The sequence below is a fragment of the Muntiacus reevesi genome, chromosome 14 (genome assembly GCF_963930625.1).
Source record: "Muntiacus reevesi chromosome 14, mMunRee1.1, whole genome shotgun sequence".
In the NCBI taxonomy this organism is placed as follows: domain Eukaryota; kingdom Metazoa; phylum Chordata; class Mammalia; order Artiodactyla; family Cervidae; genus Muntiacus; species Muntiacus reevesi.
In genome coordinates, this window is record NC_089262.1 from 65,552,422 (window position 1) to 65,564,143 (window position 11,722).

General features: G+C 48.4%; 1 protein-coding gene across 1 annotated transcript in view; it reads right to left on the reverse strand.

Moving 5' to 3' along the window:
- Positions 1 to 11,165, reverse strand: part of KCNIP1 (potassium voltage-gated channel interacting protein 1) — a 250,556-nt gene extending 239,391 nt beyond the window's left edge. The window contains exon 1 of the mRNA XM_065905446.1: positions 11,090 to 11,165. Coding sequence (XP_065761518.1) covers positions 11,090 to 11,150 — 61 coding nt within the window. The 5' untranslated portion in view covers positions 11,151 to 11,165. The remainder of the gene's footprint in view (positions 1 to 11,089) is intronic.
- Positions 11,166 to 11,722: the final 557 nt, after the last annotated feature.

Below are 11,722 nucleotides of genomic sequence, written 5' to 3' on the forward strand. Positions count from 1 at the left end.
CAAGCTGTTAAAGTGTCTGGCACGCAGTCAAAGATCTATAGATTTGTGTTAATATTATTATTGTCACTAGCATGAAGCTCCTTGAGGACAAAGATGGTGTCCTACATTACTCTCATCTCCTTCTGGCAGTTTCTCCTTCAGGGGAAAGCAGATGGGAGCCTGACTTTGAAATCATTGGGTGGCATTTGGGAGGCTCCGAAGAGCTCTGGTACCATAATCCTTTATGTCTCAGTGCAGAAAAGAATTTAGCGAGAAGCAAAGTGATAGATAAGAAGTGATAAGAAGCATCCTATTTTCTTAAAATAGGATGCTTGTGAGGCTTACAAGTGGGCAGGTGAGGGGGTGATGCACCCTGAAAACTTACTGCTACAGATTCATAAACAAAGGAAAAGTGGGGAGGAGAAGAACTTATTTCTCTTGAGTAGACATTATGCTTCTATCATCAGCTCCTCCTTCAGATTGAGCAGGGGAGTTTTCTTGTCCCTACCTGATCAAGCTAGGGCCACAAATTACTGTTTTTTATGTGCGCAGAGAGCATGTCCTCGGATCATTAACTACTGAGCTCACTGGATAGGAGGTGGGTCTCACGTCCCATTGTTTCATTGTCTGAGACATGGTCCATGCTTCTGTTGCATGGTTTTGTTGCTAACCAAGCCCACTCTTCATTTCATGGTTAAGTAAACCTACTTTCTTGAGTAATCACTAACTTACACATGATTGTACTGTTATCTTCATTTTGCAAATTGGGAAATTGAGGCTCCAGTGATTAGAGAGCAAGGATCTGAAGTATGTCCAATTTAAAGGCAACTCCTGCTTGTCAGAGGACAAGCAGGCCTCTGACCCCCAAGAAGAGGCTGAAAAACTGTGGCTGCTTCTGAGCCCATCTGCAAAATGAGGACAGCGACACAACTATCACAGGACTACTACAGACATGAAGAAGGCTCTGGGGCACAGCAGGCCTTCAAAATTCAGAATTCCTCCTCCTCAAGCAGTGCTTCTCCATCTCTCTGATTTCTACCCTAAACAAATCTATTTACCCTGGATAAGTCTTGATTAAGGCTTATCATGTCTTAATAACTTGATAGGAAGTTCAGGTTAATAAGAAGGAATAACTTGAACTTCCTATCAAGGAAGCCTCCTACAATAACTCAGATTGTTCATTCGCTTTCCGACAGAGGCATTCTACCAGGCCCCCCAGAAAAGGCATTTGAATTTCAAGCTTCAGGCCCTTCCTTTGTCCATTAGATTCCTACAAATCTTCTGGCTTCAAATCCCACATAAAGGCTTCCGCACAACACCCAGGTGACCAGCCTGCTCTGCCATGCTGAGTGCTATCGTGACGCACCTTGTGGAGAGAGGTCCCTGGTTCCCGTGGCTCTGTCCGCACCTGTCCTGGCCTGCGGTCCTGGAAGCAAACTAGATGAGGACGGACAGTGCCCCTTCATCAAACCTTCAGAGAACACAGATCTTGGGGGTACAGCTAAGGTGATGACTTGTGGAATCAAGATTCAGAATCTCTCTTGGCTGGAATAACATTTAAAATTAGCAAATTAAAAATTAATGGGAGTACATAATCCTACTCTTCTGTTTCATTTAAGGGAAAAAAAAGATTAAAAAAAGGATCAGTTGCAGAAATGCTCATCTGGGGAAATCTGACTTCCTGGCAATTCATATAAAAACAAGCAATAGCAAATGTCATGTTGTATATTAATGCATATGTATGGAATCTAGAAAAATGGTACTGATGAACCTATTTGTAGGGTGGGAATAGAAGCTCAGATGTAGACTTGTGGGCGAAGGTGGTGGGGGAAGGAGTGGGGCACAAACTGAGAGACAGCACTGACATACACACACTACGAAGCCGGTGTATAACAGGGGGCTCAGCTCGAGGCTCTCTGACAACCTAGAGGGCGAGAGGGGGTGGGGCGGGGTGGGGGGTTAAAGAGGAAGAGGAATTTATGTATCCTTACGGCTGATACACAGCCTGTACGCAGAAGCTAACACAGCACTGTAAAACAATTATGTTGCAAAAAAAAGTGAAGGGGAAGCCTGGCATTCAAATCTCAGCTGATGCTCAAGCTGTGTGATTGTAGGCAGATTGCTTGTCTTCTCAGGACTTGTTTGGTTATCCTTTTTTTGTTTTTTTCATTTATTTTTATTAGTTGGAGGCTAATTACTTTACAATATTGTACTGGTTTTTGCCATACATTGACATGAATCAGCCATGGATCTACATGTGTTCCCCATCCCGATCCCCCCCTCCCGCCTCCCTCCCCATCCCATCCCTCTGGGTCTTCCCAGTGCACCAGCCCCGAGCACTTGTCTCATGCATCCAACTTAGGCTGGTGATCTGTTTCACCCTTGATAGTGTACTTGTTTCAATGCTATTCTCTCAGGACATCCCACCCTCACCTTCTCCCACAGAGTCCCAAAGTCTGTTCTGTACATTTGTGTCTCTTTTTCTGTTTTGCATGTAGGGTTATCGTTAGCATCTTTTTAAATTCCATATATATGCATTAGTATACTGTATTGGTCTTTAAAATGATATTTCAACTAGAAAGTTTCAAAACTCCCTACCACTTTGATATATAATCCTATAATTACATATATACATACATGATATATACACACACATACACACTATAATCTGTGCTCTAAGTCAATGCTTCTCCAACTTCAGGGGGCCTCCAAGCCACCAGGAGATCCTGTTAAGATGCAGGATTCAGTAGGGGCCTGAGACTCTGCATTCCTAATGAGCTCCCAGCTGATGCAGAAGCTACTGGTATGAGGACCACACTTTGAGTAGCATGGTTCCAAGACAGCAGTCATTTGCCTCTAACACACCTTTGCTATATTCAGACCACATGCCTTGTTGTGTTTAATCCCCATAGTGACCTTGAGGTAATTACTATTGATATCTTAACTCTCTGGATGTGCATACGAACATTTGCAGAGGCAAAGGGACCTGCCTGAGGTCAAATGGCTAATAAGTGGCAAAGCCAGGTTTTGAATCCAGGTCTGTCTAACCAAAACCATGTGTCCATACCTGCTATTCCACATACATGTGTGTGATACAGATTTAGGCTAATGTTTGGCTAAGAATGGGAAGGAAATTAATGAGAGAGCAGAAGGCAAACATACCAGCAAGTTCTTGCATTTGTTTGTTTTGCAAAGATGACCACTCATCCACTCACTGACTCCTCCCTACCTCATGGGACCCCCTGAAAACACGGACTGATTCTGGTGCCCAATTCTAACAGCCTTGGAGGTATTTAAGTGCTCCATCCTTCTCTGACAGGCAATGATGGCTAAAACAAAGGGAGAAGAATTTAGTTCACAGAAATGATTAGAGCAGAGGAGAGATGTTTAATCCTATTAATGAATCTGCTAATTGGCCTTCTGCCCCCAATCCTTTCATATTCAGGCATCAGATTAAATGGAAACAGACCCAGGGGTGGTTGGGGATGGGGTGAAAAGCATTTTTTTCAAGGCCTGCAGATGGTTCCATATGGCTAAATGAGGTGCTTAGTCGATCCCTGGATGCCTTCTCCCCCACCTCCACACACACACCCGTTTTGGCTTGAGGAAAGGTCAGGAGGGAGGAGGCTGACGAGGTTAAGACCCTCTGGCTCTGGGGTCAGCCAGAATCAGGCTTTGCTCTCCATATGCTGTGAGACGTACGGACAAGGCACTTCCCTTCCTGGAACCTCAGTTTCCTCATCAACAACACGGAAACTGTACTAGGGTCTGTTCTCCAGGGTTGGGTTGTTGTTATTGTTGTTGAGTCGTTAAGTTGTGTTCAACTTTTTGCGACCCCATGGACTGCAGCACTCCAGGCTCCTCTGTCCTTCACTATCTCCCTGAGTTTGCTCAAACTCATGCCCATTGAATCAGGGATGCCATCCAACCATCTCATCCTCTGTTGTCCCCTTCTCCTCCTGCCCTCAATCTTTCCCAGCATCAGGGTCATTCCCAATGAGCTGGCTCTTTGCATCAGGTGGCCAAGGTGCTGGGAGGAGGTTAATAAAATAACCCAGGAAAGGGTAGAGCAAGGTGCCCAGCAAAGAGCAAGGCCAGGTCAACGTTTGCCATCACTATTATTATTAACCCTGGTAGGTGATCCATGTTCTCCTGTCTCGTCACTGGGAATTTCTTCCATCATCTAAAACTCACAGCTTCCCATAGGAATCACCAGATAAACTGCCCAGGATTCTAGTGGCCACAGTTGTGACGGCTCTGGGGCCCAGAGGGGTGGACTCAGAGGCCACAGGTCCAAGGCACGGAGGTCACCAAGGAAGGCCCAGTCGCAGTACAGATGGAGCAACAGCTGAAGAAGGGACCTGCCCTGAGACGGGACAAAAGGCAGCAGCAAAGCCAGTGCTGCCTCGGGTTGCTCAATCGCCTCACTTCCTGTGAAGCACAGTGCTTACTGTCTCCCGGGGCCCCTCCACAGCCCTATAAGGGAGATGAGGGGGACGCTGTCATGATCCTCATTTCAGAGAGGAGCCAACAGGCTCAGAGAGGTTCATCTAAGAAGTCACAGAGTCAGAGTTTGAGCCCAAGTCTCTTACTTTAACCAGAGGTCCTAACCATTGCACACCCTATTCCTAACTCCCTGATCTGAGTTGAGTATACCTCCCACTGGCCCTTACTGCCCCAGTGAAGCTCTCAGCTTCACTTGGAATAACAAGAATTAATCCAATGTTCTCTTCCCATGGCTAGGGTATGGGACGTCAGTGATGGCCCAACTGATGACAGCTACTCCCAAAAGGTGACCCATTTAAAATACTACCAGGAGGAAGGAGAAGCATTTAAAGTCAGGTTGTCTGAAGGTCCCAGGGCTCTCTCAGTCTTTCAGACCCACAGACACACACACAGGCTCCTTCTCTCTCCCCCAGTACTGTTCGTCCTCTGCCTGATGAATGGGAACATCACCTCCAGGGCCATTACGCAGAACTTTGCAGCTCTTCTCCCCATGAGTAGCCCCGAGTTCCTCACCTGTGCTGCCGCATTCCTGTGCTACTTGGAGCCATCAAGGACCCACACCCTGGTCTATCCATCCTTACCTCTGGGCAGACAACATCCATCAGCAGCAGGCCTTGACAGGGGCCCTGGAATAAGACTCGTTCCCTGAGAGCTAGTCAGAGAGATAAATGTGTACATCCACAGTCACATAATGCTTGGAACTGTAGCCAAGGGAAGGAGTGGTAACTGTCGGGGAGCAGGGCAGAGAGAAATGTACTTTGCCTGCAAGAGCTTGGGAGCAGGTGATACTGAATGAGGTCTCAAAGGGTGTATAGGAGTTTGCAATAAACAGAGAGGAGGAAGTGGAAGAACAGTGGGGAGGCCAAAGGGGATCTTGGGTAGAAACATCAGTGAAGCAATGTTAAAGGACACATGGGATTGTTTAGTGAACAAATAACTAAGTGGACAGAGACACAGATTTTTTTTATCTCACTCAGACAAAATAAAGGGGAACGTGAAATACAAGGGAGGCCATTGTGGGTCAGTCTTCACTTTAGTTTTTTGAATGAATCAACAAAAGAGTGAAAGCTGAGCGATATTTTCCCACCTTCCCCAAAGACACCACACTCTTACTGATTTCCAAAAAATAAATAAATAAATAAAAGACCAGGACTCTTCTTAACTGAGTTTATAATTTTCAGCTATCCAAAAAGCAGTACCTCTTCTACATTTACTGTTAACTAGCTGGGCTAAGGCTTCCTGTACCACTGACTCCTTCCAAGTTTCACAATAGGGGGCTTAGATCCAGGATTTGGGGAGCAGGGCTATCCATGCTCTTCATGCAAAGATACTCTGCTATCATAGCCTTTCTGGGACTTCATTAATCAATAATTAGTTTGTAGATTCATTCATGCATGCATGCACTCATTTCTTCAATCATTCACTTGATCCTTCATTTGCTTCGTCACTCATCTATTCATTTCTTTAACTCTTCATTCATTCAGTCACTCATTCTTTCACTCACTTGTAATGTATGCATTCATTTGCACCTTGACAAAGCAAAACCTTTTTAGATATACAAAGAGGTCTAAGACATGGTGCTTTTCCAGGGACCAGGCAAAAACTCCCACTGATTTTAGACAGCAGTCCTTTCACCTTCCATCCTTCAGTCTTTTCCATCTTCCGATCCTTATTTGCCTTGAGCTCCAACGACTCACTTCTGGGATGGAGGGACCTGTGCCTGACCCTGGGTGTGGTCTCCCATATTTATGTGACCCTCAGGGGGCTGGCAATCAGGAACACTGCTCTCAGCATTTCCCTGCTAAATGGTAAACAGGCTTAGTACAGTCCCTGGACAAAGCTAATTCAAAGCCAGCAGACCAAATAACAGAATTCATTTCAGGGAAAGGATTGGTAACTGAAATTCCAGAGGGAAGCTAACTTTTCCTTCAGGGTTTGCAATTCTGGGAAATAACAGAGAATGGCCAAGCATTCCATTACTTATAAATTCCTCCATGGAAGATTTATGGAATACCTAGTATGTGCAAGGAACCAAGATGGGGGCTGTACTTCTAGGAAATAACAGAGAATGGCCAAGTATTCCATTGTTTATAAATTCCTCCATGGAAGATTTATGGAGTACCTACTATGTGCAAGGAATGAGGATGGGGACTGTGAAGAATGATTCAGAGTAACTCAAAGTTAACATTCTGAGGGTGGGGGGAGGGGCTAAACCTCCATCAGTTGCCTTATTTAAAGCATGACTTGAGAGTCAGGAGAATGTACATCTAAAAGATTAAGGAATTTAGATGGGAGAAGTTGCCTCTTTCTGGGGCTTAGGGAAGCCTTCCTGAATGTAGAAACAGCTGAGTGGGGACTTGAAATGTGAGTTGAATTTTAACTATTAGACAAGGAAGAGGGGGAAAGAATAACACAGAGCTAAAGGGACAAACAGAGATGCAGAAACAGGTAATGTTCAAGACATGAACACCCCCGTAAAGCAGCATCCCTCTTCTAGACATAAGAACACTGGCATTTCCACGGTGAAATGACCTGCCAAAGGCCCCTTGAGCCCAGGGCTGTGTGACGGCGGCACTGCTGCTTCCCTCCGTCTCACTGCCTCCCGCCGGTCTCCCAGACTTCTCCTCATTGAACATGCTACTCTGAGAACAAACCACACCTGACTTCATCGGGAGGAGTATGCTCCCGCAGGGTCTTTAAAATTCCAAGATGCTCACTGATCTAGGAATGAGGGGAACAGTCCCGTATCTGTCTCTAATTTGCCATGTGGCCTCAGAAAAAGCTCCTAAAAGCCATGAGATTTTGTTGGCTCATCTATTCAATGAACACCCTGGAGACCCCAGGCTCAGCCCTCGCTGAAGGTTCTAAATGCCTTCCCTCGACCACGGAGGACTGATGGCCCAGCCACCCCTACAATGTGATGCTCCCCCTAAATTCTCCTGCCCCTCCCTCCACAGCTCCAGCTGCTGCCCCTCTGCAGTCCTCCTCTGATCACCCCTGACCTGCCAACCCTTTAATCCCAGAGCTGTGTCCTTTGTATGACAAGCACATACAAAACTATTAGAGCCAGAAATCCTATCTGGAATGCAGAGTCTGAATCTCTATAGCAGGACTTCTCCCGTTCTTAATTAAAGACAAAGATTCCAAACAGAGAGAAGGACAGGAAATTAATGTGAAAGTTTTTCATTCAGTGACATAGCTCTTAAATTATTTTAGATTTCTATTGCTTTCTGGAAACTCTCCCTGAGCACCTAGGTTGGGTTAGGCACATCCCTGCCCTCGGCACTAAATCTCGGGGAGCTTTATATGTATGTGATTCCAAATTATGTTTCCAAAACACGCAGGGTATTTGTTGACTAAGAGACAGTGCTTTCAGGAACAGCCACAAAGCGGAGGTCAGCGGGGGCTGCGGCAATAGGAACAGCATCTGAACACGTGGGATTTAGGTCCTAGTTTCCTGGACACGGCAGGAAGAAGGCTCCAGAAATGAGTGGTGAGGATTCCCACAGGCGCAGACTACTTCCAGGATGGCTTACTCTAGGCATTTGGAAGCTCCAAACAGTAGAGCCATAAATTGAATAGTGGTTAAAATTTGCTGACTACGTATCATGTAGCAGAGCTTGTGCTAAGCATTTGATTTGCATTATCCTGAAATCCACACAACACAATAGCTATTTTAAGATTGTAACTACTACTGCCCCTGTTTTCTAGTTGAGAAAAATAAGGCTTAGTCATACAGTTAGTAAGTGGTAGCGCCTGGATTTGAACCCAGCAGGAAGATGGATTCCTGAGTTGAAAAATCTCCACCACTCTCTTCTGACTGCTTCTAATTAGATCTGAGCCTGAGGTCTCAGAGATCATAGTGGCAGCTCTGCGAAGAAAATCAGCAATAAAAATCTACAAATTTGAGAACCGATGGAAGCTGAGAAAATGTCTCATGTAATTTTCCCCTTTAACAAAGGTGAAACTGAGGTCGCCAGGGGGCAGAGATCTGACCCAGAAGTGATCTCTGATCACTAGCCTTTCCAGTTAGTTTCCAAGTTCCTCCTCTCTGCAGAAACGGTCCTCTGCTGATCAGTCTTCCACTGAGCAAGACGGGAAGATAAGTCATTGCTCCAGGTAGAATGCTTGGGGGAGTGTATGGAGCTGTGTATGCGAGTGTGCTAAGTCGCTTCAGTTGTGTCTAACTCTTTGTGACCTGATGGACTGTAGCCTGTCAGGACCCTCTGTCCACAGGATTCTCCCGGCAAGAGTACTGGAATGGGTTGTCCCGCCCTCCTCCAGGGAATCTTCCCCACCCCGCATCTCTTAGGTCTCCTGCATTGGGAGGCAGTTTACTATTAGCCCCACCTGGAAAGCCTGTGTGGAGCTGGAGCCCCAGACAATTCCAGCCAGTGTGGAGGGGCTTTGTGCAAGTGGGGCTGAGTGGACACCCTGGGCTCAGGCAGCTTGTCAGTAGCCCTGGACCTGCAATGAGCTTCAGACAAGCATTATTCTGAGAGTTACATGAGAACGGGTGGATAAAGCACCAACCACTGTGTCAGGCACACAGTGGGGGCTCGCTGAGTGCTGGTGGACCCTCTTTCCTTCCTTAGACTCCTAGGAGAGAGAAGCAAAGTGCTCTGGCCTCAGGGAATCCTGCAGGAATTTGTCCAGGATGACCTGGAGTTTTGAGTAGGAAAAGGGAATGGTGGATGGCAATGTCTGAGTGATGCCTGAGCTCTTCATCTCTGCCGAATCCTTTGTGAGGACTGTATCCTCTGTATCCTCCATATCTATCATTCAATTGACCTTGGCATCTTTCAAAAGTCTCCTCTGGGTCTCTGGTGGGTGCAGCCAACACAGTAATCCAGGCATGGTCCTCCCTCTCTCCACTCCCTCCTCAATCTGTTTTCTGCCTAGAGATAGTTCACATGTCCATTTTATGGATAAGAAAACTGAGGCTTAGACAGGTGAAGGGATTTTCCTGAAGTCACATAAGAAGGGAGTGATGGGACTGAAGTTTGCACCCAGACTGTTGGGCTCTAGGGTTCAAGATCTTTCTGTGACACCTAGCTGCCTCCCAGGATGCAAATCCTTGAGTTTCTTGTCCCCACAGTCCCCTGGCCTCTGGGACCTCTGGTGGTCAGATGGTGGGTGGGGGGGAGAGTCCAGGACTTGGTGCTGAACTTTGTCCCCAGTCATCCATGAGGAGTGGGGCTCAATGTCAAGGTTGTAGGCCAACGCTTGCAGACCTCTCTTGCCTAGGAATGGTAAGAAGGCAACCAGTTCCTTTCCTGCCAGAAGGATGTATAACTCAGCTGAACACACAGGTGGAGGCCTTTTTCCCAAGTTCTAGGCTCTGAATGCCAACCCAGCTTAATCATCTAAGAGCTTCACATAGAGATCTTATTTCTCAGTATTCAGCCAGCCAGTCTCTGTGGACTGGGCCAGATGCTAAGACCCCTCGTCGAGAAGTTATTCATCAAGAGGTAGCTCTGTGATAGGCTTCCCTAATGAACCAGGAAAGCAAGCAAGTCCTGACAGCGGACTCACTGTGCTCCCTGGGGTCCACCATTATCCTAACGCTGATCTAATCACCAGCCAGCATAAGTGATAGCTCTAACCCTACCTAGAGCCAGAACCTGGGCTCCAACAGCAGAACTTAGAGGTTTAATGGTCAGGTTACTTAAAATCTTTCTACCACTCACAAGAGTATTCGAGTATAAAATCCAAACAAACCAAAGCCACATATTCTTTTTCTTAACTGCATCCAGTGTCTTTATTCCAACAACCAACTTTCAAGCAGGTGGAGAGGAGGTCTGCATAGTCCCCCGTGGCGCAACACATGTTTTCCCCAACTTCACGTGGACCCGCTGGGCGACTGTCCCACTGGTGAGACTGGGCTTATCTCAGCTGGCACCCCGGCAGAGAAGGGACTCCAGGATATCATGCTTTCTAACCCTGATGTTAGCTCACCTCTCCGCCAGACCTTGACAGTGTCCTCAGCTCCTCAGCGGTGCCCAGAGCGTGGCAGCATCTCGTGTGATGCCCCGGCTCCTGACACCCTGAGCCACCAGCACACAGCCCTGGAAGTTTTACCACCTGACAGCAGCTGATTCCTTTTGGCTTGCAGAGGTTTATTGGGGTGGGCAGACAGCATTCTCTCCCTGATGACTGACCCCCAGGTCTGCATGGCATCGCTGCCCAGTAGGGAGTTCAGGGTGAATGTGTGGGCACCCTCCCCGGATGCCCACAGCCGTCTATGGGAATGGGGAGAGCTTCCCAACATTGATACCCAGATAATTCAGCCCCCCACCCCGTGAATTTGCCTCTGCCTTCTGCGCTGAGAGATGCCCCCAGGAGTAGGGTCGTGGTACCTGGTGTCCCAGAGAGGTCCTGTGGTCCCTGAGGTCAGAATCCACCCTGGCCCTCTCCTCTGAGAGCTCACCTACGTTCACACGAATCCTCCCGCCCCATTCTTACTCCTGTGGATACAGGAACCTAAACCTGCTCTTCACGGAGAGGGAGGTCCGGGCCAAGGGAACAGGTGGCACACCCCTGCCCAGCACCGAGCACCCCCCAAACCAGCCAGGCGAACAAAAGGAAGAAGGAAGTGGCTTACCTTTCGAGGGTCGTCTTTGTTTGGTTTGCAGAGAGGAGAAGGTGCCCATGACGGCCCCCATGGCAGCTAAGACTTGTGTGCGACTTGGGACCTCGGGCCCTGCCCCTCCCCTCCCCTGGAAGGAAAGCAATGTGGATCGTCTACTCCGAATTGGAGGTTAAAAAAAAAAAAGCACCCGGCAGCTTGCTGCAGCTTGGTATTCGGCGAGTGTGGGGCTGGGGCGCTGGGAGCCTTTCCTTTCCTTCTTCAGCCCCGCACATGCACTGGCTCGCAGGGCTAGCGGCTCCTCGCGAGCCTCTGGACCCGGGCCCGGCCGCTCCCCTCGCCGAGGGTGGAGGACGATGGAGCCTGCCTGGCGCTGGACAGCCGGCCGGCGCTCCCGCGCGGCCGAAGCTCCCGAGCCAGCGCCGCGTGCGGTGCGGGAGCCGCGCTCGCTCGCCCCTCCTGCCGCACGCTCGGCTCCCCTCCCCGCGCTCGGGCTGGGTCTCGGGGGGCCGAGTACCAATCATGAATGAACAGAGCAGGGACGGCGTGGAGCGGAGCCGCGCGCCTGCCCTCCTGCCTGCCGCGCTCCAGGCGAGTCTGAGCCGCGCTCGCCGAGAGCGGCAGGCGGGCAGCCCCGGAGGGGAGGGG